Raw genomic sequence first — 25,547 nt, forward strand, 5'->3', positions numbered from 1 at the left:
ATACCCAATGATAACAAGCTCTGCCATGTTTTTCATTAAAGTTGTGACTTTTTCACATTATTTTTACCCCTGGTTAAGGACAATGCACTTTTACTGAAAAATAACACACACACACAAATTGTATTTCTCTACCTTTTATTGTAAAAATTAAAGTGCTCCAAAAAGTTAGTACGTCAGGATATCAACACACATTACAGCCAGAAACGGAGAGCATCGTGGGTAAATGCTGCTGGTACAGAGTAAGTGATGTGACTGTTGTGTGAGCTGGTGTAATAAGGAGCAGCCCTGTCTCTTGTGTGGACGGGGAATGAGGGCTCAGTGCACACATGCATTCTGTTAAGTCCATGGTGTGTGGAGCGGACGGGGAAAGCTCCTTGTGATGCTCCTTGGTGGAGATGCTCCTCAGAGTCCCAGCTGAAGCTCCTCTTTGTCCCAACTGGTGCGTGTGTGGAGCGAGGCCGCTGCACACTGGACAGAGGAGAAGCTGTGGAGGCCCGAGTAGAGGGAGCAGAGTCTCTCTTCAGGAGGGATTCAATGGAGAAAGGACTGCTGAACTTCACTGAACACCTGACCTGAACCTCTCTGCTTCCCACAGCTTCGGGAGAGTGAAGGAGTTGGTCTGATGATGGTCTGCCCTCCTTGTTGTCTGGTTCCACTTTGGAGGCCAACTCTGGAAAGAGATGCAGGAGTCCTTTGAAGTGACGACGCACCATCTTTGCTGTGATGTGACCCGGCTCCAGTTTCCAGTAGTTTCTCCTACTGTCCATCGAATCGAGAACCACAGGAATCTGAAAACAAAACAAAACAAGTTTAAAATGTGTGTAGATTGAGAAGGGTCATTCGCTCCTTCATTTATTTATTTTTCTTTGGAAACATTCAGTGAATAAAAACTTACCTTGACAAAACATTTGTGGGTGGATAAACAGACTCTGATGTTGTTCTCAACAGATTTCCTGTCTTTACCGATTGGTGCCAGCTTTTCCATCAACTGCAAGATAAATCAAGTTGACATAAGAGAAATATGCCATGACAATTTTCTTAAACATGGTTATTGAAAAAAATGTAGTCTCTTTCTTACCCGAGAAAAAGTGAGCATCTTGCCTGGAGCGTCTTGGAGGAGGACAGCGATCTTAGCCAGGTAGGTGGTGGTGCTCTTCTTGGACACAAGTTGCTGAGAGCTGCTGGCTGGAAAAACAAAGTTCTCTGTTCCATTCTGCATCTTGTTTGTTGGGAGAATCAAATGACTCAGGAGACACACAGAATACAGACTGATCCCAACCTCAGTGAGTGGATGATGTGGACCTGCAGTGGTCAGCTCTGGTTATAAGTCCTGTTGGGACAATAGGGTGAAATAAGAGGGTGTGCACTTTGGGTCAATGAAGACCTTTGGTTTCTTTAACGAGGTGCAAATATTGGGGTTGGGCCATTGAAATACTAACTACAGGAATGCAACTTCTACTTTTTTGTGGCCAATCTTATAGTTATTTGGATATAATAAATTGTATGTGTGCTGGCTGCTGATTACAGGGCATGCATAGAGTTTATCTGAAACAAATAATTAATATATTGCCATTTCACAGTGAAAAATGTTATGGAGCTATCATTCTCTATAGTATAGAGAATGTAATGGTATAGAGTCTATACCATTACACCGAATGGGAGTGGTGGCTCATTGAGAGGGATTCTGATGATAAATACTTACTGGCATTGAGCAGCAAAATGAGGTATCTCAACTTGAAATGACTTAAGTCCACCATACACAAATAAATGTTAGTATACAATTAGTATATACTATCAAAAACACTGCCTGTGGCAGAAAACACAATGTGAAGATGAAAATATACACCAAAACAAATGTGAGCACTAACCTGGTTTGTATTTGTATGTTCTGGATATAGCAGTTGTTAAAAGCCTGACATGTTAAGTCCTGCAGATTTGAATAATTCTCGCTTTGCAGAGTAGGCTAGCCTTTAAATGTGCAGATATATGGATTGAACACAAACCATTACATTCACCAGACTATTGGAACGCCCAGGTGAGCAACAGCACAACATCTATTGTCATTCACCAGACCCCACCCCAAGGATTCAGACCACATTCACTTATGAAAAGGTCCCTCATTAACATGGAATACACATTCTGACTGGAACGTCCTATTGATGATAATGGCCTATCGTATGGGCCAGTAATTATCAATCCTGTCCACAGAAAGGATCTTCATGCCACTGCAGTTATAAAATTATGCTTTCAGTCAAATGAGACTAACAGACCTTCCTCAGCATGAAACTCTTATTGAAAAATTAAACTTTTATAATTTCTTAATTAAATTGCTCTCATAAACCATGTTGGATTGTTACCTCCCTCTCTTTATATATAGCCTTGAAATACTATTTAAACTAAGAGTATTGACCATACTGATAAACACAGTGCAGGACAGTCAATACAAAGAGTGGAGGTGCAATGATGAATGAAATAACATTTACACAAGATAGTACTGTTTGGCTTCAGATTAATTACACTCTGTATGTGAAAAATAGGCTTTTAGCAATATCTCAACCCTTTTAAAGTGGTACCGTATAGAGATGGAGAAATCCTCTTGACACAATGAAATACACATTTTAGATGTCTGATGTTCTTTCATTAACCCTTTTGGAGACACCATTTTAATGATTAATACTAGTGGATCAGATGCCATGAGACTTACTCTTCTTTTCTGAAGTTCTTAAATAGCCTCCGTCTTTCACATAAACTCTTTAAGCTGTACCAATGGAATTTATCCACAAGAGGAAGTGTTTTTTTTTTTTTTAAAGGCTCCCCACACTGACAGCTCTATTTTTGCCGTTTCAGAACTCACCTTTAAATCAACAATTTGGTCCCAAAATGTCTTTCAAAATCTATTACATAAAATTAAAAACGTACTGATTGCAAAGGGCCATGTAGTACTGGCATCCCGGCTCTTGCAAGAGACTATGCAAAATCCATCTTGCAACCTTCACCACTGATCTCCCTGTGAATAGGAGAGCAGCGAAGAGAAAACGCTTGAAAGCACAGGTCTTTTGTATTGTTTGAGTTGTGAACAATCACCAAAGCAAATGGATGGAGAGAAGACACAGGACAGAGACTAAATGAAATGAAATGCCATTTTATTGTTCAGCCGTGTCATAACTTCGTCTCCAAAATAAGCACAGCAGGACTACAACTGGTTCATCAACCTAGCTACCTTTGATAGCACATAAAACTGGGTTTTATTCGACCACCAATGATAGCGTTAAAGACTTTTCTATCAGACATCCAATGATAGCATACAAAATAGTTGTTAACCTACCAGTGATACTGTATATAAAACACATGTCTCTAGATTTATTCCCAACCCACCCTTAATTTCAACCCATATCCCTCTTTAAAACATTTGTGACACTGACATATTTTTATGCTTAAACAAGCACATTATTTAAGAATGCATAATTCTCCATTTTTGAGATTATAAAAAAAACTACACAATGTTACACTTTAAGTCAGGGTACAATTCAACTGATTATTAGTGTTCTACACATTCGGCCATAAACCAAAGGAACATTGTATAATATCACTATAACTTAACACTACATGTAATATACGTTTTTAAAAAAAAAATTACAAATGATTAGCATTGAAGAGAAAATGAAGATGGCTAGTGCGAAGGCAAGCTGGGTCAGTACCATAACAGAGAATGAGTAATACAAAAAGAAATAAAAAAATAGAATAAGAAAAATAGAAACAAAGAAACTGATAAGAATACAGGCAAGGCTAAAACATATGTGTTTCAAACTTTTTAAGATCCACCTCCATGTGCACTTATCCATTTAGGTAACCTGCCCCAAGACCTCCATTGTGTGATTCCACTTCTCTCCGATACTTTTACCCCCGGTCCGACTTGCTTTAACATTCCCGTGGCAACCATCTTCTTTGTTTTTTCTTGTGTCAGGCACTTTCCAAGACCCCTTATTCCTTCCTTTACCTTCAACATCTCTACAGGCCAATCATAATGCTGATTCAAACAATACAGGCCAATCACAATGCAGGTTCTATCAGAATACAACTGCAAGAAAAAAAGCACAGGAGACAAAATACAAGTCAATGTGTTGCCATGTATAGCAATATTGCTTATACTGTGAAAGAAAAGGGTTGTGAGGAAGTGTGTCTTACCAATCCTACAGGTCGGTGTCAAACCAGGCCAGCTGGTTGCTGTCCATCAGGTCCTGGCTATGGCCGAGGTCTGGCAATGGATCAGTGTGGTGGCCCAGGTCGGGCAGCGTGTCAGTGTGGTAGTCAGCTCCCTCCATCATGGGGTCCAAAAGGCTGTCCTGGCCATAGGCGGCTGGGTAGGCCCGGTAGGCATCTGAAAGACAAAAGGAAAGTCCTTGTGTGCAATTTGGTTTTATTCTATACAAATGCACAGTGCTCAAGATCGAGGCAGGAGGGCATACATACACTTTCATATTCCACCAAAAGGAAGAATAAATAGGGTAAGAAACAGTAGGTATTTAATTTGAGATAAAAACAGCCACTCACCATCCTGCCTGTAAGCCAGAGGGTCACCTTGAGCTCCCATATCCAGACCCAAGTCTCCAGTCTATGAAAAAGGGAAAATAGTTATGAGTAAAGCCACAAACCAGCCTAAGTGAGTGAGTGAGTGAGTGTCATGTAACTGCCATGCAAGCGCCCGTATGTGTGACTCCTAAGTCAGACGGGCGTCTGTGTACTACCACACTGTACTCGCACACATGGTGTCTCCAAACAGTCAAAAACAGAGACAGGAGAAAAACAACAGTTTATCTAAATGTGGACAACATGAACAGCCTGATATGAATCATTTATTGTTCTTTATTGTGTATTCGTTATTTAAGTTAGTCAATTTTACACAAGTCACATTCAAATTTGGCTTTTCGCATACCCCCTAAAATTTTCAAATTCACAGGGCAGTCAGCCGTAGTACAGCGCCCCTGGAGCAGTTTGGGGTTAAGTGCCTTGCTCAATGCAGTGCAGAACACACATACGTCTGACTGTAGGAAGCATACATTCATGCATTTGAATGGCAGAGTTGTACTCATACATGATGCACATACATACACACGTTGGTCTTTTAGAATATAATCACACATGCGTGTGTATTAGCAGCAAGTTCTCCCCGTCCCATTTTATCCCTCAGTGTGGATGTGTGTGTGCATGTACCTCGTTCCAGGCCATGGGCTCAGTTCTGAACAAAGAGCTGGTCAGCTCCACTGACAGACGCTTCTTGTAGTCTTGGGGCTTGTCCTCAGACATGCGGAACAGGACAGCTGCAGCGTAGGTTGCTATAGGGGACAATGACCAACAAGATAAGTCAAGTAAACTGAGTATACCGAGTAGTGTCATGGTAAACCAAGTACACAGAGAATGGGAAATGTGCGCTGTCTGTATGTTGTAATATTTACTCACCAACGCCCTCATTACGGGAATGCAGCAGCTCAGTGAGGGGAGCAGTGGCTCCTTCAGCTTCTATTGCCTCAGCAGCTTCCTTGTCCTGAGCCAGTTCACACAGCACACCTGCTGCCACACGCTGGATATTCTCCACTGGAGAATACAGCAACTGGAGAGCAAAGGGGCAGAATTTAACAAAAAACATGACATGGAGATACTTTGTAACTGCAGGAGTTGCCCTGATTATTTCACTGTAAGGGATTAGGTTTACCTGGACAAACAGTGGAATGGTGTTGAGCCCTCTGATAACAATTCTGTTGTGGACATCCCGGGCCAGGATGTGCAAAGCTCCTGTGCAGCCTTCCACAATTTCCTCCATACGCACACCCTCCTATTTAAGATGTGGGGGAAAAAAGAAATCTAAATCACAACATATCTAAAATGTTGAAATAAAGAAAAGTTTGAAGAGTTGTTGGCCTGGTTACACACCACAAACTGCTGCTGGTTTCCTCCCATGCTGGTGCGCCTTTGGGTGTCCTGGTGAGCCCTGACCAGCAGTTGGACCAGTCGGGGAATGGCTCCCTGCTCCCGCAGAGCACTGTGGTTGGCTGGGCAAAGAGCCAGGTTGCGGATCAGACCAACTGTGGCCTAGATGGGGGGAAATGAGACAGGTTTTTAGTTGGAATTACTTCCTGTTCACAGATGATGTCAGTACATACAAGGTTGATCCAGAATGATGTCAGTCTGGCTTGTCAGAGATGGTCAATAACCTTGATTAGTGGCCAGTGGGATGGAGGGTGCAGCAGTTTGACTACCACAGGCAGGCCGTAATGAAGGCGCACTGCATTCTGGGCCATCTCAGCATCCTGGTGGCGGGAAGTCAGGTGACGCAGGGCACAGACTGCTGGCTCTGTGATGTCCTCTCTGTCGCCAGCCCTAAGCACTGTTCGCACCAGAGCCTCAATGCCTCCAACCTAACATGTGAAGAGATCAAAACATAGGACCGAATGTTATTACGCACACAAAATAACACATCAGCCAAACAATTGAAAAGAAAACAAAATCAATGTTTCACAGTGATAGTTATGTTGAATGGTTGACATGTCAGGTGTCTTGGTTTGACTAGACACAAAGACATGTGTACAATGCGTACCTGGCAAACCATGAGTTTGTTACTGTAGTTGTTGCAGGTCAGGTTGGAGAGGATGCCAGCTGCACACGTCACTACATTGATGTCATCACTGCCCAGCAGCTGGACCAGGGTTCCCAGCAAACCCTCCATTCCCTCCTGGATGAAGCAGAAAACAGGTTGAAAGGGACAACCTTGTTTTATCCAATACTTTTATTCCTAAGGGTATTTTTATGAATAGGCACTGGTTGAAACTGTCCAAAACCAACTGGGGGCTCGTATGTAGGTACATAGATTTCATACTGTTAAAAATAAAATTACTTTAAAAGAGTATTTTGTTACGCACTATGGACATTTAACAAATCAATAACCAAGTTCTTAACATTGAACCTGGGGCTCATATGAAAATAGTGTAAGTGACTGATGAGTGTTTGTTGTACCTGTTTAGTGGCAGCATCTGAAAGGTTCCTCAGAGTCCAGAGGCAGTTCTGGACCAGACGCTGGCTCGGGTCTGTCAGGTGAAGCCCCAGGGCCTGCATGCCTCCTACACACGCACAAGCCAAAGTACAAAAACAAGAATTAATTTCATCTGAGGAATTTCAACATAGTAGTCACAACTACAACATTTATCAGAGATACATATAGCCACAGTTTATTTTAGGGGAAATTATTACACCAGAAGCATTTCTTTTTTTCACCTTATTGTGTTTCCATTCTGTATGAAGTGTTATATGTACGTACCAGCCTCTACGATGGCAGGCTTGTTGCTTGAGCAAACAGAGAGCACCTTGAGCACTCTGCTTGTGGTCCACAGCAGTTTCTCATACGTGAATGTCCTCATGATGTTGACCAGGGCCTGGGGACCTCCGCTGGCCAGAATGATCAGCTTAAAACAAAATCAAGATTTATGTTTAGACGTAATTAAAAACTGCTGGGAGGGACTTTTAGAACCTAGATAGAATGAATTTGAATGCACGAATGTTCCAATACCTTGCTTTCCTGGTTGCCATATGCCAGGATCTGCAGGCAGTCAGTAGTGATTGCCAAGAACTTGACGTTGGTGTTAGACAACAGGGCAACCATCTTTTGCAGTCCCCCAGCCAGGCGCACCGCCATCTTTGCCCCTTCCTGATGCAACAATAGGTTGTGGAGTGTGGTGATTGCGTAGAACAACACACTGTCCACGGGCGAGCTGGAAGAATATACAAAAACACAAATAAAACAAACAATTTTAACAGTTAGCCAATATGATTTTCATACATTGAATGTTATGACAAGACCATAAGTATCCATAAAGACTCAGCTCAGCAGTTTAATAAAATCAGGCCTACAAATGATATGTCTGCTTGATGGTAAATATTCAATGCAGATGGAGAAAAAAAAACTTTTAATCACAAATGTTGGAGATACTTATAGCAAAAAAATTCTAGCGTCTTTGCTACCCATCAGAAATTCCTGACAACTACTAAGTGACATTTAAGAGTAACGATGAAACTTGGCAACTACAAAACCACAGGAAAGCATACGGTCCACAAACAATTAATTAATGCTGACACACTAGTCACAGCAACGTGCAGACCTTTGCAAATTACAGCCAATACTTCAGAGCACTGTACCAGTAGAAAAGTTTGCCATAATCTACAAACCATTCCTGATGCAAAATTCAAGGAACCATTGACACATTGACCAAGCTTTATGAAAGAAACATAAATCACTGAAGATTTGATTGTAATAATAAAGTAACTTTGTGTCGCTCTAACGTTATTTTTTTTTCACAGCAATCAAAATACCCACATTCAAATCTAATTGATGATTTATTTTTGATCTAATACAATCCAGCAGTTCATCAGCTCTCACGCTACCGTTTCACCCTGCACTGGAAGTGCTGCTATGTGATCCCAGGTGCAAATTCAAACACACACATGTGACATCCAACAGGTTGCAACTTGCCAGCCAGCCAACTCCTTTGTCTGTTTGCTTTGGTTTTAAGTGGAGAATACAAAGAGTAAAGTAAGTGAGGAAGCTCACAACTGTAGGCTGTGTCCAGCTCTTACCGTACCCAACAATGTGTGAGAAACAAATATGAACACATTTATGACCTAAATGTTAAACTCTCATCAACACCACTCTCTACCATGAAAGTCCTGCCACAAAAACACCCAACACAACCCAGTTTAACACAGTTTCTCGCCCTTTTTGTTTCTAGCTTCAGACCATAAAGATGTGTACACACACTCATAATCTAATATCACAGATGCAGTACAAAGCAGCACAATTCCTCTAGTCTCTCACCCCAGCATCTTGACCAGGGCAGGAATGCCTCCAGACTTGAAGATTGCCAGGAGCCCCTCACGATGGTGAGACAGGTTGTGCAAGGTGCCAGCAGAGCAGCGTGCCGTCTCCACATCGCCGGTGTTCTGCATGGCACGGACAACGGCTGAAACCATTTGTGGGGAGCGCATCAGAGCGTGGCGCGATGCCTCCTTCTTTGACAACTGATGCACCATCACAGCTGCTTTATTCACTACAACCTAGGACAGAGACAATAATTGTTAGTGATGAATGCTCTAGGAAGGGATGTAATCCGCATTGCTAATAAGGTCCATGTTTCCCCATCCGCCATACAGCAGGTAGCGTTTTGGTGTTTAAGTGTGTTCATGTGATAATTCACTCATACCTGGTCCTCGTCATTGAGCAGTTTGGTGAGCTCAGGTATGGCCCGAGTGGCCAGCTCAGCATCATCTTGATAGTTAATGAGGTTGACCACAGCGTGCTTCAGCATCTGAGATGGTTCAGCCAGACGCTGCACTGCAGTGGGGTGGGCAGCATCCAGCTGGGTCGGTGGGATCTGGATGCCTTCATCAAGGGTCTCGGGAAACATGGCCGCACGCACACGCTGGGCCCGGGTCATGGCATATCCCTCAATGTCTAGATGTGATGGGATAAAATGATTCATTACAGACATTTGTCAATCAGAGATTTGGAATAACATTTTAACCATAGTGGCTAACCCAATGTTGCAAATATTATGATAGATGTATGGGTATCGTTTCTACCTGTAGGCTCAGGAGTGAAGGGCTGGTTGAACTCCCAGTCGTAGAGACCTGGATCATCGTCCTCAGCATCAGGGTTTCCCTTGCCGCTCAGAGATGGTGCAGTGGTGGTGACTCCAGACTGGATGCCTGAATCCAGGTAGGACTGCTGCTGCCACTGGCTCACTGCAGCCTTGCTGTCCCCCATTGCCATGTCCAGCTCCATCAAATCAGCTACACAAAAGGCAAGAACAAGTTGTACATGGAATGTCATTAGGAGAGAATAATCTTTACCTCACCACACTTGAGTCAATTTTAAAAATAAAATAAAAAGTATCTTAAAAAAGGTTTCAGTAATCGTATCTGTACATTACATCCGTAATCTTGATTTAATTCAGAAGTAGGGAATAAATAAGTTGTATTTGTAAGGAAAACTAAGAAAAAAAGTAATCATATTTAAAGCAAACACAAAAAGAAAAACTCTTGTGTTCCTTAACGCCCTAGGTATTCAAACATAAAATTCATTCAAGTTTGTTCCTTCAATCCCCAGACACCTCTTTCTTCCTGAAGGAGAAACTCAAATGTATCAAAAGACGAAATATAATTACTTGGGATACTGCCACATGTGCTCACCTTGCTCCAATTTTCCCAATTGCCACAGTGCCCCGAGGCTTACCTTGGTTTCGTGTATGTTTGTACATAACAACTATTCCACATAAAAAAGGTAAAATTACCAATGGATGTGTTCATGTCAGCAGAAAACTATTGTATATAAAAAGTTACGTGTTTCATACTTACACTGGGTTGCCATTGTTCTTGCCTGCCCTCAGCCCGCACAGCAGATATGTCTGTGTAGAAGGGGGTGAAAAAAAGTACACAGGGGAAAATAAGAAAACTCGCAGTCAACCTAGATTTCTTCTTGCTCCTTTCCTCATTCCTTCCAATCGTTAACGTGTATGCGTTTCTCCTGCGTGGTCTCAATAATAAACTCGCTGTGTCTTCAGCGCTACCTGGGCCAGCTTCCCTGTGATTCAGACCCTGTTGTTTGCTTTTCGCTAACGTAGCTATGAGGGGAAATGCCGAGCCTCCACCTCCAGCCGAGAGAGCAAAGCGGTGGGTATTTCCAGGCCAGCGTGAACACAATTCACCATTCAGCGGCAAAGAACATCAAAGGCATATTTCTCCCCCTCCCCCTACCACGGCCAAGTTCCGACCTCGCAGCTTGGGTTTCCAATGAGAAAACTACCCCCTCCGCCCCGCAATCACTTCCATGACTCCTCCTCTCAACGGTGGGTCTAACTACGAGCGTAACACAAGCCGCCTCATTAAAACCAATAAAGCACAGTTGACTGTATTGATTACATCAATCACGAAACATATTTTTTAATTCAAAACCGAAGCCTTAAACATGTATACGCCAGCGCTGCTATCTAACAGGTTGGCTAGCCTACCTTGAAATCTCGCTAGGCTAACCTAACGTGCCTAGCTAACCCCTCCGCTAGTTAGCTATCTAGCTAACATAAACAAACAGTGTGTATGGCTTCGCTCACAAACGCTAGCGTGTTAAGACGTGTCCCGAAATGCAGCCGACATGAGAAGAGAACATTGTTGCAAATCAGTTCGTTATTTGAAGTGTGCCGTTAAAGCGAACCCTCCAAAATCTTTAAATCTGGTTTGATTAGCTTAGCTAGCCAGGACGTATGAAAAGTAGATCCAAGCGCCACCATACGAAACCTGCTGTGCTGCCAGCCAAATCAGAAAACCCCACCGGAGCCCCCTTCCAAGCCAAAGATGATTTTCGTTGGTGAAGCGAACATTGACGCGCTGTAAATCCGCTGTGTAATGTGTGTAGTTAACAAACTGTCTTTACCAGAGTAATAGCGGCTCCTCCGTGGTTCTTGTCGGGGAATTTTTCTCCTTTCTCTTGGCTGAAAATTGGAAAAGGGCTGCTAGGTGAACCACCCGTAGAAGTCCGAACCACACCCGCTGTTGCTCCGCCGAAGATGTTGCTTCCGCTTGTGCGATCCAACATCAAGATGGCGTAGGAAAAAAATACAGTATTCTGCCGCACTTGAAAAAATAGGGCACCATTTTAAATACAGTTTTAGCAGCGAAACTAGTATTTTACAGTAATTGCCAGCTATTAATATCGTTTATTAATTATAAGAGTAGCTGGCCCTTTCGTTTGTATGACATTTTCACACGTGTACATGAAATGTGTTTTATATCATACTTGCTGCGGTGGGGAGGGCGAGGTGCATTCATTAGAAAGGAATGTGATTCATGAGCTGCTGTGATATGATAGAGGGAGTTCATTAACATGCAGTTAACTTAGAGACACACGAATCCCTAACAGGACTATATCATTTATTTTACGACGTTAAGTCATTGTGTGACCACAACATTTAAAACGATCTGTAGTCTTGCCGTTATTGAATTTCAGGTTAACCAATAATAATTTGATCCCATGACAAAAAAAAGACTGTCAGTTAAAAAACAAACATTGATTTTAACAAAAAATGAATACAAAATACAATAACATGGCCAAGGCTGTGGTTTAAATCACATTTGATCACTTGTCTCCATAGTTGTTTTGTGTTGTGACATGAGCTGCATATAGGCCTTCTTGTTCAATCAAGCTAACTGATTAAAGGCTGGCAGTGAAACAGAGACAAGGTTGGCAATCTAGTGTGCCTTTGAAAGGCTTAAAAAATTGCATAGCCTACTGTAGGTCTATGTTTGTTCTTGTAATTTGATTTGATTTATTTTGAACATGTAAAAGAGGAGCAAAAGCTTCATAAATAAAACATCAATATTACACAAATAGGAAGCATAACGCAGTCCTAGATTGTCAAACATAATTTGGATTACATTTCTGAAAAGGAGTGGAAGAAGTATACACTTTTCTAATCTGCATCCCATAAAACGTATACAGTTACCAACATCCAATTTAATGCAGTGTACTTATGGACTTCCACTTCTCAGCTTTACATTCAGTACACAGAAGCGTCGCATCAATTAGTCATCCCTCAATTTCTCTTAATATTTTGGCTAAATGCAAGAAAAACGTATTGATATTGCATAAAAACAATTAAAAGAGAAAGTGTCAGACACATAGGCCTAGTAGAGTGAATTTCCATGTGCCTGACACATGCTATCTAAGGTCAAAGTCCAAAGTGTCATTGAGCAGTTTATCTGTGTATAAGTAATGGGAAAGGAAACTTAGGATCATTTTTATTATACCATATAATGTCTGGAAGTGATAGTAATTGTATGGACCACATGCTGACAAAGCAAATGGAGTGACAATATAGTTATAAATAAAAAAATCTATCATAAGATAATGACACTTATTAAAAATATCGCTTATGTATTTTCATTATTTTGTGCTATCTTCGTCAGTGTGTGGGACTTGCATCAAACCCTGAGAATTAAACCATAAGAAGCTCATCCATGGTATGCATCTGTGGTGGAGGGACCAGCAAGTGTATTCAATTCACGTGAGTAATGACAAATACAGCATGGTAAATAGAAAAGACAACCTAAAGCACAACCTGCACAATGATACCCATGGTGTCCACACAGCAGGGTCAAAGCAAAAGAAACCTCTTACAATTTGATGTATTTACACTCTCGTATTAAAATGTCTATCTTATCACTACAATAAATACGTAGACAATTGGAGGTGAGACTCCTAAATGTGTAGCTAGAAAATCTGAGTCAACATGATAGAGGGGTTTCTGTTACTTGATGCCTGAAGTGATATTCCAATGTAATGTCATCCTATAATCTTCTGGTTTTTGCTTGAGAAGAGAAGAAGTGGACTGGAACAGTAATGCATACTCATAGCTCTCATGACGCTATCTGCTTGTTATATTTACACCTCCCCCCTCATGTCAATTTTCATGTCAATTTTTCCAAATAATTTCATATCATTTCATACCTTTGAAAGATCATTCAGTGTCTCCCACGATGAGGTCACTAAAACATGGTTGACACTTTGCTTACCAACATTTCAACAAACAGGAAGATACAATTCCCCCTTCACAGAATATCCATTTTTTTTATTCAGAGTATGGAGAGGATGGATGGTGGTATGGTAAGAATAAAACAAAAGGGAGGCCCAGGTGGATGAATCCGAATAAATACACCTTTTATTTGACTGATTAACAGATCTGATTATACAAACGCCAACACAGAGCTCTGAAATAACAGGACCAAATCAGCGAGACAATGACTGTACATTCTTGTGTGTGACCCACCCACTCCCTTGTTTGGACCCCGCCCCCTTGCCCACCCTCCACCCTGCCCTGCAGTAACTATTGAACTGTATCACTAGTGCTTCTTTCTGTACAAGTAAAGCTCAGCTACCCACCAGTACCTACCTACCACTATCACCCCATCCCTTTATTTCAGTGCACTGTCTGTTATCTACAGGCCTGAGCGGTATGTAGCACACATTTGGCCAATTGTAGAAACTGGGTGCCCAGATGGACCTTTAGGCTCCCTTCTACACAGGACTAGTGCACGAGTGTGAACTTTGAAGTGTATTTTTGTTGTTGTAATGTTTGTTTTTTGTAGTCCAGCCGACTGCGCTGTTGTAATACTAGTGTATGCACAGTTTTTTCTTCTTTTTTTCGAGCTTGTAGTGTAAGAGCATAGTAATGTTTTTTTTACCTTTTGGTTGAAATGCAAACAGCCAAAAAAATCCCTCTGCATACAAGTGTTGGTTGAAGTAACTTCCCTAACTTTTCTCGATCTGCCTCAATCTCTCTCACAGTCACACACATACATACATACATACACGCGCACACACACAAATACTGGTATGTTTGTCCCTTCATCTTAAAAAACAAAAACAAAACAAAAAAAAGACCGTTTGCAAATTAGTTTCAGGCATCTTTTTTCTTGTTCTCAATCTCTTCCTCTGGCCCAAGCATGACTTGCACCACACACATACATTTAAACACACAGTCATCCCCTAGAGTAATCTAAGTGCATATTCTTCCAACATGCGCCCTTAAGCAGTTCCTACAGTAAAAACACTTAACCGTGCCATCGCAAGAAATGGATGGATAAAACACCCACTCTTTCGTCCTTGCAAATCAATCTTTTTTCAACCTGCTTCTCCCCTCTTCTTCAGCCTCCACGCCCCCAATCGGTCCCCTCCCCACATACCCATTTACTCTCATGTAACAGACAGTCTTGTATGTAACAGTGACAAATACCCGCCCTCAGCATAATAGCCAGGAAAAGAAGAGAGAGAGAGGATGGATGGATGGGGGAAGGAGCAAAGGGTAAAGGAAAAGTGGTAGAAAGGTTGAGTTCTTGAACGGGCGATGGGCTAGGCAAAACTGTGTCCATGCCTCCTTTTCTTTCTTCTTTTCTAAATCCCTCTTTCTCTCGACATCTTTGTGATGGAGTGGAGGGTGAGAGAGTGAAGAGGAGGGAGGACAAAGGGAAGTAGGCAGTGGAAGGTGACGGAGGTGTAGGCAGAGGGGGAGGGAGAGAGAGAGAAAGGAGAGCAGGGTTGAAAAAGTGCGTTGTGGTCCTTCATGTGTCTTGGCCGTCGGCGGCAGGGTTTTCGTTGGCGTTGTCCGAGTCAGTGTCCCGGCTGGAGATGCGGTCCAGCTCCGCCTGTACGTCGCCCAGGCCCAGCTTCGAACCTGCCATCGAAAACACACACACGCAAAAACATAAAAACAAAATTAGAAAATAAGATTACAAGGGGAGGAGGGAAATAAAATCAAGTAGTGACACAAGTGCGTGTTTTTTGACAGCACTGAGTGGTTGAGGCACAGTGCAACATGCACAAAGGCCATTACACCTGGTTGAAAATAAGAGCTGGGGGAAATACCGTCGGAGTCTTTTTCAAGTTAGAAAGAGGTGGGCATACTCTGATAGAGAGATGCATAAACAATAGTTTTACTTAACTTTGTTATTTATTTTTGAGGGATTCAATATTTTTTAACTATTTCAATTGTATTTTGCCTTATTGCAACCATTTATAATTTATATTGCCATACTACAAATGTGATTCTATTTGTGCTTATGTTGTATAAACAGACCTTTGTTGATACTTAATGCATTTTCATTTATTTACAGTTTTTTTTTATTGCGGTACATACGTTAAACACATGCCTTCAGTGTAAAACTGTCCGGTTTCTATGTTGCAGTCGTACCAGTATGATATACAGGAATGACAAATCGTATTTACCATTACTTTTAATGGATCTTTATCTACAAGGAAAAAAAAACTTGTGTTATATGTTAAACACTTTTGTATAATAACAGTATCAAGATGTTTTTTTTCCACCTCTGTATTGCCCAGCCTTAGTTAGAATCATGTGCAATGTTTGTGGCAGTTATTAGTAATGAGAAATGCAACGCAACATGCCAAAGTGGAGCAGATAGGGTGAAAACATTAAGGGTGGAATGGTCATGAAATCATCGGACAATCAAATTACAGAGGGTACTGGCATGGCCGGCACTTTTAGGGGGGGAGGTGCCAAACGGAATATAGGGATGCTTTGAGAATAAACAATGACATACACAAGCAATAGGAAATGAGGAATGTTTCTTTCACACACACCTTAACGTGGCCAGCATCCTCCGACTAGTACACACACACATTATGAGTGATGTTAACAGTGAGACAGACTATGCACAACAGACTATGAACATAGTTAAGAATGAGAGGACAGACAGTCACACAGAGCAACAAACAAACAAACGGGCATATATAACTATGGGGTGTTTGTGTGGATGCTAAATGCTAACTCAGACCCTTTCATCACTTTCTTTACCATCTGATATGTTCATGTCTGGAGTAGAGGACAGGAGAGCAGAGAGGCGATGAGAAAAATGAATGACAGCAGATGGGAGGTTAAAAAAACAAAGAAAAAAGCCAATTTATGAGGAGTGCTCACTGAAAAATAACTAAAAATGGCTTCAAATCCATAAAATAATCACCATACCAGAGCATTGTAACAACAGCCTCTTACACGTAGTATTGTATTCTCACCTGACTTGCGTACTGTTCCTGGAGTGTTTCCGCCGCCTGGCGTCCCCGGTCCCCCTGTCCCTGCTTTCTTTGTCAGTAGACTGTTGAAGAAGTTGGCCAACACGCCCTCACTGGTCTGACCTGCAGCACACAAGGACTCATAGTTAACACACACACACACACACACACACACACACACACACACACAAACCTCGCAAAAGGTGGCTATGTGCAGTGGTAAAATGAACAACGTACCCGACTGCGGCATGGCATTGGCTACGTTGGCCGCGGCGGAGCGATTACTCGTCCTGGGGGAACCACTGGGTGCTCTACTGGTGGTGTCCTGTAAACAACAGTTTATTTCACACGTATGGCAGGGCACACTGCAGGGAACTTTCCCTTTTAACTTATGAGCCAAAAACTGAGGGGGAAAAAAGGAGCACTCACCACTGGTCGCCCTGCCGTCGCAGCAGGCTGTTTGGCCAGCAGCGACTGCAAATTAGAGCACAATATGCACACTCACTCCAATTAGTATTGAATTAACATATCAAGAAACTCCAGTCAGATTTAATTGGGGAGTACCCACAAGCACCAAACCAACTGGCATTAACACAACAGAGAAGGCTTTTTCTGACCTGCAGTTTTACCAGAAACACTTGGTCATCTTCCGCCTGAATCTCCTTTTCGTGCACAATCTGCTGACAAACAGGAGAAAATAAAGACATTTGTTTAAAGTCTATTCTTTCAGACAAGGCTCCCTTCACAGCTGTACAACAGCAGGTGGTGTTTAGGTTGGATAAAACTCTCATGGTCCCTGCAGGGATATTGGCCAAAGCTTAGTACATTGGCTGTGAAAACTAATGCAGAAGTTAATGAATGATAATCAGTCCATTGCACTGGGAGCTTAGCATGCTTAAGAGGACTTAGTGGGCTGTTCTCTTTTCTTAGTGGGCTGTTCTCTTTGGCGGGGGAGCCTGTACCTTTCTGACTGGTGGTTTGACTACTACTTCCTCAAAGCTGTCGTCTGCTTTTACTGTCTGGAAGTTCTCGTGAAGTATGGCGATCTTCTTCTCGTTGTCCCAGCCTGACGGACTGATAGAGCAGAGGAGAGGGGGTTACAAACCAAACAGGTGGCCTCAGCAGTCCTGCTAATTATTATGCACACACACACAATGGGGCAGGCTTACATGAACACGGCATCTCTTTCCACCACTTGTGCCGGGCAGTGAAAGGGAAAGCCGTAGAGTCTGTGGACCAGGTATTTGTACAGAATATCCAGGTTTTTCATCTCCTTCACTGATGTGTAAAGCAGAGATGCCCCGTCTTTGAGATGGCTGTCAAGGACAATTTCAACACCAGCGTTTCTAAATACACGAGCCAAAATAGAATAATAGTAACAGCAGCACCACACAAAAAGAGTAGTTTTAATTGCTGCCAGTTCACAGAAGAAATAAGTCATTGTGTACTGGATTTGGATCATTTTAAAACACAACAACCCTTGATAACATGATGTGTTTTTTTTCCACCAAGAAATAATTCTAAAAATCTTATCTCTAGCAATACCTCTATCTAGCAATATCTGATTTATGAATTTTAGCAAACTCTCTTTGCAACAAAGCAATACAGTACATCGCACAACAGTTCAGATACATCGTACACCTGGCCAAAATACTGCAATAATAATAATAATAATAATAATAATAATAATAATAATAATAATAATAATAATAATAATAATAATAATAATAATAATAATACTGCTGGCAACTTGGCCTTTTGCCTGAAACCAATACATCTTATAATGCCGATCTCTGGGCTCTGATCTCTGTCCGAAAGCCTTAAAATCTGAGCATCTGGCAGGATTAATGCAACGTCAGGGATATTGATCAACAGCTCCCATTTAAACCCCTGTGTATGCTGCACTGGTCGATAGGTTCAGGGCTTTTTCTGACAATCAAAAGTTTTTGGTTTGTGCGCCTTTTTTTTTTTTTTTTGTAGCTCCCAGCAACCGAAAGGCAGAAACAATGTTTTAGTTGAAGGATACACTGCAGACAGAAACGTCTGATGTGAGACTGGATGAAGTCCAGGTGTTCGTCTCTGTAGTCGTGCTCCTTCTCCAACGTGCTGATGGCGTCACACTGAGGGCGGATAAGAAAAGTGTCAGGCGGTACACGAGGGAAATGTGTGTGTGTGTGTGTGTGTGTGTGTGTGTGTCAGAAGATGCCATGCAAAAACAATAGATGTTTTGATAGGTTTCAAGGTCCCAGAATAATTTGGTTTTGTATTACTAGATTTTAACATAAAAGTTCAAATGCTTCCAGACATAGGGGTATGTTTATGAGCATTGAGTGTGTGTGTGTTGTACCTTTGTACAAACCACCACCATTGGTATTCCCAGGTTGTGTGTGAGTGTGTTGTCTCCTAATGGCAGCAGCACACACTCCTCATCTTCACTCCTCCTCTGCGGGGTCCCATCCTCCCCACTGCCCGGCTCTGTGTACTCCTGGAACTGTTTTACAACTACACATACATACACACAACATTTAAGTATGCATAATAACATGTGGCAGGGGTTACAAATGTATACAAAAGTGGCGCTATTATTCTCATAACACTCATAACCAATGTGAAGCTTTTTACAAAGGCTTTGATAGATAGGCTCAGTCTACAAAAACTATTTTCATATAGCTACTGTAAGAGCATTTTTTCGGAGAGACACACCAATGTACACTTTCATTTTCAAATGTATCTACAAGTCAGTCCGACTGCCAAGGGGTGTGACTCACGTCTGTGTTCCAGCTCCCGCAGCGTTTCCGGGGCGACCCGGAGTTTGTCGATGTGTTCCCTAGCGACGGCGGCCCACTTCTGGAGAGAGTCCAGTGCGTTCCACGGCCGCGACATGTCCAACGTCACGAGCAGCAACGTGTTACCGATGGAGTCCACCGGCACAGCCACCCCCTGCAAACCTTTGTGGTAAAGGTCTCCGTCTAACACCCAGGCATTACACCTAGTGTGGTCTAAACAAACACACACACACACACACACACACACACAAAACAGAGTGAGCTAAATACACACACTCCTATACAACCATACCGCAGATGTGCTCTGTAATTGATCTCCACACTTCATGCAAATTCTGGTTACCATCTATGTCGTCATCATGGACATTGAAGTAGAGGTATTCCAGCCCACGCCCTTTCATGTATTCTTCAATCCCCTGGAGCTTTGCAACCAAGGTGGTTTTCCCCGAACCCACCTCACCTAATAAACACACACAGGAAAAAAATCTAATAAATCAGTATTCAGAAGAATATAACAGAGTTCTGGGTAGAATACTTGACCATGCAAGCATCCACTTCTTAAATGATAATATTGCAGTAAGTAATTAAACGCTAAGTATAACAACAACAACAACAACAGGTATAATATATAGGAAGCAGAAAACGATTATTTTTTAAAATGTATTAATCTGAACATACTTTTTTCAATAATTCCTTGATAATTTGATCTATAAAATGCCAAACATAGCGACAATTACCCACCGAAATTCCCTAGAGCCCAGTGTGACATTGAAAAAATAGCTTGTTTTGACAATCCAAAACGCAGCAAACTGGCATTTTTTTTTCTTTGAAAATTGACCTAATTTATTAAGTCTTTAGCAAAAGAGTTGCAGATACATTTTATAATCACCTAATCAATTAATCGTCTTAGCGATACACAAAATGTGTTGTAAACAATACATTCCACTGATAGCTTCATCATGTTGAGTTTGCAGTTAAATGTAAAGGAACAACATACCTAACTCATATACTATTATTGCTTACGTGAGAGCTGACAGCAGCTGACTATTGGTACAGTGTGTGATGTAAGGCCAAGGGCTGCATCCATTCTTGCACCGTGCTATGTTCACTTAAACCGACAGGGGGACTCGATGCATCATACATAAAGCAGGGCTTGCTGCTGTTGTTATGGATAACATAACAGACAAATGGCTTTACGACCACATCGGTAACAATGTCGCTGATTAGCTGGAATGGGTGGCAGGCAGAGGATTAACCCAAGGCGGATGTGGGGAGTGTGTGTATGTTTTGTATGTTGGCAAGCAGCACGAGGACCGAGCGAAGCGGACAGGGAGCCACCCTGTCTGCTTTTAGTCACATAAAGCCTCGTGGTGTTGTTGAGAAAAATAAATAAATAAACCCACACACACAGGCTGATGGTTTTGTCTGGTCCCTTCGGCATCACCCTACCGCCGAGCTGCTAGAATGACTTGCAGTGTTCCAAAGCGGCCCGTTTTTCTCGGTCTATATTTAAGCGAGGTAGTGTGCGCGAGCCCGTGCGCCTATGTAGTCTCTGAGATAAATACACCTGTCTCTCTCTTTGCTAGCCGACGCACCCGCTACAAGGTTTCAAACAAAAGCACCATCGGTCCAGAGAAAGCTAAGCTGTCGAGCAGAATTAACTCTACCAAGATGATGTGATAACCAGCTCCTTGGCTATTTAAGCTAACGATGCCTATTGGCTAGGCAGGAGACTGCAGACATACACACACAGAGAGATACCCACCCATGACCAGGACATTTTTCCCAAACGGTAGCTTAGATCTTGAATGGGTTGACACTTCACTCAGGATGGTGGACCTGCAGAAAGAACAGCTCCGTTACAACACGGCCAAACAGGGCTCCATTCATTCATTAAATATAACAATCGACTGACTGCTAAAGCGAGCAAGTGCCGCTGTGTCACCAGGGTGTCCAGTCAGTCTGGTGCTGATGCTAGCTAGCCCCGTTAGCAAGAGCTAGCTGTCAAACCATCCTCCTCCCGGCACAATGGACCCTCCGCGCCCGCAAACCCCACACCCAACGACCCAGCTCAAATAACACATCGCCCACCACAAGTCCTGTCCGTCATCCTCTTCGGGGTTGGGGTTCTCCAGTGTGCTCTTGGATCCAGTTGACGTGGAGGATAATAGTGCACTCCTCCCTGAAGTCGCCATCTTCGCAGGGTTTGTAAACGGAGCAGAGCGCCCGGATGTAGCAGCTGATTGCTAACCAACCTAGCCTGGTGCGCGTCGGGGCCGGGGCGTGGTCCACCCGCACAAAGCTGCGGGGTCCCTACATCCAAAGATGATCTCATCCACAATGTGACCATCCACACAAAGTTATGCACAGGAAAGAGAGAGTCCACAACTGACCCTGCGTTCCAAATCACATACTTTTTTCATTTTACTTTACTAAAGTAGCCTAGAAAAAAGAGTTGTAGGGCCACAGGAGAGAAAAAAAATCAGCATAAAAGGAAGATTTGTTTTCATTATGTCGAGAAATGTCAAGAATAAAGACGACTAGCTTACTCCAAAATGCTATTGGAGTTAGTGGGGCATATGTATTCTATGTTCAGCATAGGCCCTATATGCTACTACAATTGACGTGCATGCCTTGGGACATCCTAAATTTTTTTCTGGCATTCTAAATAGTAGGGAAGTATGGGGATTGGAACGCAGGGTATTTCATTTTCATTTCATTTAACTTTTATTTATCCTCGAGAGACCAATTGAGGGGTGACCCTCATTTTCAATGACGTCGAGTTCAAACAAATTCAAAGGAAAAACAACAATACATAAACAATATTCAACGCAAATACATCAAATACACAACAACAGGTGAAGAGAAAAACAATTGAAACATTTACACAGTGGTGAAGATTAAAGCTGGGGTGGAGGATTTGGGGAGAAAATGGCATTTGGGATAGAGATTCGAATCCAAATACCTCAACCGCTCCACTTGTTCTCTTTGGGCCCTCCCCTATGGTCCCTCCCTGACATGCTCTACACCAACAAAGTCGTGTCAAAGTGAATGGACAGTCCCAACAGCCAATAAGGACAGAGAATCGGAGCCTCGCTCTGATTGGTCAAAGTGTCAGCTCATGTTAACTTTGACCAATCAGAAATAATATACCCCAGCTTTAAGTGGCAGCAATTAAAATTAAATGGGTGAAAGTACAATATAGCCTAATTAAAACAGTTACAGGTAGAGTTTGGAAGATTTAAGATAGTTTGTTTAAATTGGTTAAAGGATATGAAGTTATTTATTTTAATTTGTTGCTGTAAGTTGTTCCAGGAGTCAGGGGCACTGAAGCTAAAAGCTGTCTTTCCCAGCTCAGACCGGGCTTGTGGGACATAAAGCATAAGCATGTCAGTGGAGCGGGTCTGATAAAGCCCATCTGAGATTTGCAGCATTTCTGTTAAATAACGAGGAAGCTTCCCGGTCAAGGCTTTGTAAATAAAAACATGCCAATGTGCGTCACGTCTCTCTTTAAGGGAGGACCACCCAACCTTTTCATATAAAAGACAATGGTGTGCAGGGCCGACGATAGCCAGGGGCCAGGGTGGGCCGTGCCCACCCAAATGTGGGCTGTGCCCACCCAATCAAAAAAATAAAAAGGTGGAAGTCCAGACCCACTATCGGACGGACCTGTTCATTCGCTGTCCAAGAAAATGTCAAATAAAATTCAGACAATTAATTAATACTAAAGAATATACCATTACCATGCATTGCTTCTAATTGTATTATTGGGTGGGCAGGACAGCCTGCCTCCAAGTTACCCACCCGCTTATAGTGGTCACTGGTCAGCAGAGCCGGCCCGAGGCATAAGCGAAATGAGCGGTTGCTTATAGGGTCCCGACTGCCAGGGGCCCCCCCCAATTTTTTTTAGTTTGTCTGTTTGATATCAACATCATATTATGTAAATATAAATTATCATATAATAAAAGGAATACAATGTAGATAGTTAATAGCTTAATAATTTAATCAGTTCATCTGGGAGGTTAACTGATCACGTCACGTTCAAGTCCATGGCATGCACAGTGTGTATTGAGTTTATTTAAAAATATTTGAAATTGGGGCTGCCCTCAGTTGCCCATGCACTGTGTATAGTCTATAGCCTATTTCAGCCTTGTCTGTGGAAAAAAAGATAACTGGACAACAGAGTTCTTCTGCTTCGTTCCTCTCACTACATTTAAATGAATTCATTATATTACAGAAAAATATGTCCCGTAAAAGAAAAAGAGCACCAAGCCCATCCCAGAGGACCCTGCATAATATTTTATTTCAAATTTATATATGGAAAATCCATGTGTCTTTCTTCAATAGCTTCTAATCTTCTTCATCCGACCCAGTGTCTCCAAATTATTTGTTCACACAAAATTCCTCAGATTTAGCCTCTTAATTTTCCTATCAAAGTGCACCAGATTCATGCATTTCACTTTATAAAAGTGAAATACCCCCGGCATACCCCCGGACCCCCCTAGCAGGGGCGTGACCTCGGCTAGCTACTATTTTCACCCAGCTGGACATCGGAGGCAATAGTGGAAAGACTATATCTATATACTGTAGTGTTTATACTAAACTCAAACGGATTATCGACAACGATTGCAGAATGTGTCTGCGGCAAAGTATGCAAAAACCCGCGTGGCCTGAAGATCCACCAGACCAAGATGAAATGCTTGTTGAAGGAGCAACTGATACAGCGCACAGGGATAACCCCTGGTGAGACGCAGGAGGAGCCAAGCCCGGAGTCACCCCACAGTGCTCGGAGCCTCCACGTACCAGTAGCCCCAGACCCAGGCAGAGTAACCGAACATCGTCGGGTCAAGTGGCCTCCGGCCAGTAAGGAGAAACAGTGGCTCCAGTTCGATGATGATGTGGATACGATCCTAGAATCAGCAGCCAAGGGCGACGCAGACAGGAAGCTCAAAACCATGGCAACCATCATCATCAGCCTTGCTGTCGAGAGGTTTGGTACAGTGGAGAAGTTGGGTACCAAGACCTCCTACATGAACAACCGTAGGGCAGAGAAGATCAGCCAGTTAAGGCAGGAGCTGCGGGTCCTGAAGCGGCAGTACAAGGTAGCGCGAGAAGAGGAAAGGGATGCCTTATCAGAACTTCGCGGCATCCTCAGGAAGAAGCTCACCACTCTTCGAAGGGCAGAATGGCACAGACGGCGGGGGAAAGAGAGGGCCAAGAGGCGGTCTGCCTTCATCGCAAACCCCTTTGGAGTCACCAAGCAGTTACTTGGGCAAAAACGAAGCGGCAACCTCGTTTGTCCCAAAGAGGAGATCGACAACCATCTCTGCAACACATACAGTGATGCTGCTTGGGAGGAAGACCTAGGTCCCTACAGATCTTTGATAGACCCCCCTGGACCCACCACAGACTTCAACAGCAAGGAGCCCAGTTGGAAGGAGGTTCAGGAGGTTGTCAAGGCAGCCAGAGCCAGCTCAGCCCCTAGACCAAGCGGAGTGCCATACAAGCTATATAAGAGGTGTCCCAGACTCCTTCACCGGCTGTGGAAGATCCTGAGGGTTATCTGGAGGAGGGGAAAGGTAGCCCAACAATGGAGATTTGCTGAAGGTGTCTGGATTCCCAAGGAGGAGAATGCTAAGAACATCGAGCAGTTTCGAACCATCTCGCTGCTCAGCGTTGAGGGGAAGATATTCTTCGCCATCCTATCCCGTCGGTTGACGGAGTTTCTCCTGAAGAACGAATACATCGACACCTCTGTGCAGAAGGGTGGAATCCCAAAGGTGCCAGGATGCCTCGAACATACAGGTGTGGTCACGCAGTTGATCAGAGAGGCAAGAGAAGGCAAAGGAGACCTAGCAGTGCTGTGGCTCGATCTCACCAATGCTTATGGATCCATTCCTCATAAGCTGGTGGAAACAGCACTGGACCGGCACCATGTCCCAGGTAAAATCAGGGACCTTATCTTGGACTATTACAAGAGTTTCAAGCTGAGAGTCACCTCTGGGACAGTTACATCTGAGTGGCATCGGCTGGAGAAAGGGATCATCACTGGATGCACCATTTCAGTGATCCTCTTTGCCTTGGCCATGAACATGCTGGTCAAGTCAGCCGAAGTCGAGTGCAGAGGTCCGCTCACCAAG

At 42.9% G+C, this 25,547-nt stretch overlaps 2 protein-coding genes across 3 annotated transcripts; both read right to left on the reverse strand.

The window, feature by feature from the left end:
• Positions 1-3,132: 3,132 nt before the first annotated feature.
• On the reverse strand, positions 3,133-11,609 carry LOC307264255 (catenin beta-1-like). The gene is made up of 17 exons (XM_080045600.1): positions 11,471-11,609; positions 10,399-10,448; positions 9,625-9,834; positions 9,246-9,496; positions 8,861-9,099; positions 7,559-7,760; positions 7,310-7,454; positions 7,009-7,112; positions 6,593-6,727; positions 6,210-6,413; positions 5,929-6,087; positions 5,711-5,830; positions 5,458-5,608; positions 5,212-5,333; positions 4,552-4,612; positions 4,186-4,378; positions 3,133-4,078 (listed from the first exon to the last, which is right to left on the reverse strand). Exons 2-16 carry the CDS (start codon positions 10,409-10,411, stop codon positions 4,191-4,193), a joined length of 2,304 nt encoding a protein of 767 aa, XP_079901726.1. The 5' UTR covers positions 10,412-10,448; positions 11,471-11,609; the 3' UTR covers positions 3,133-4,078; positions 4,186-4,190.
• Positions 11,610-13,913: 2,304 nt separating this feature from the next.
• On the reverse strand, positions 13,914-21,616 carry dync1li1 (dynein, cytoplasmic 1, light intermediate chain 1). Of its 2 annotated transcripts, XM_080045986.1 has the most exons (13): positions 21,499-21,616; positions 21,173-21,246; positions 19,751-19,867; positions 19,390-19,620; positions 18,969-19,123; positions 18,648-18,741; positions 17,791-17,926; positions 17,584-17,695; positions 17,239-17,298; positions 17,051-17,095; positions 16,859-16,946; positions 16,625-16,744; positions 13,914-15,266 (listed from the first exon to the last, which is right to left on the reverse strand). In XM_080045986.1, the coding sequence occupies exons 1-13, from the start codon at positions 21,600-21,602 to the stop codon at positions 15,154-15,156; spliced, it is 1,449 nt and encodes a 482-aa protein (XP_079902112.1). In that variant the 5' UTR covers positions 21,603-21,616; the 3' UTR covers positions 13,914-15,153. The 2 variants fall into 2 exon arrangements, with proteins under 2 accessions (XP_079902112.1, XP_079902111.1); XM_080045985.1 differs by having other exon boundaries at positions 16,625-16,946.
• Between the last annotated feature and the right edge of the window lie 3,931 nt (positions 21,617-25,547).

This window comes from Ammodytes marinus, assembly GCF_949987685.1.
Source record: "Ammodytes marinus genome assembly, chromosome: 17".
NCBI classification, from domain to species: domain Eukaryota; kingdom Metazoa; phylum Chordata; class Actinopteri; order Uranoscopiformes; family Ammodytidae; genus Ammodytes; species Ammodytes marinus.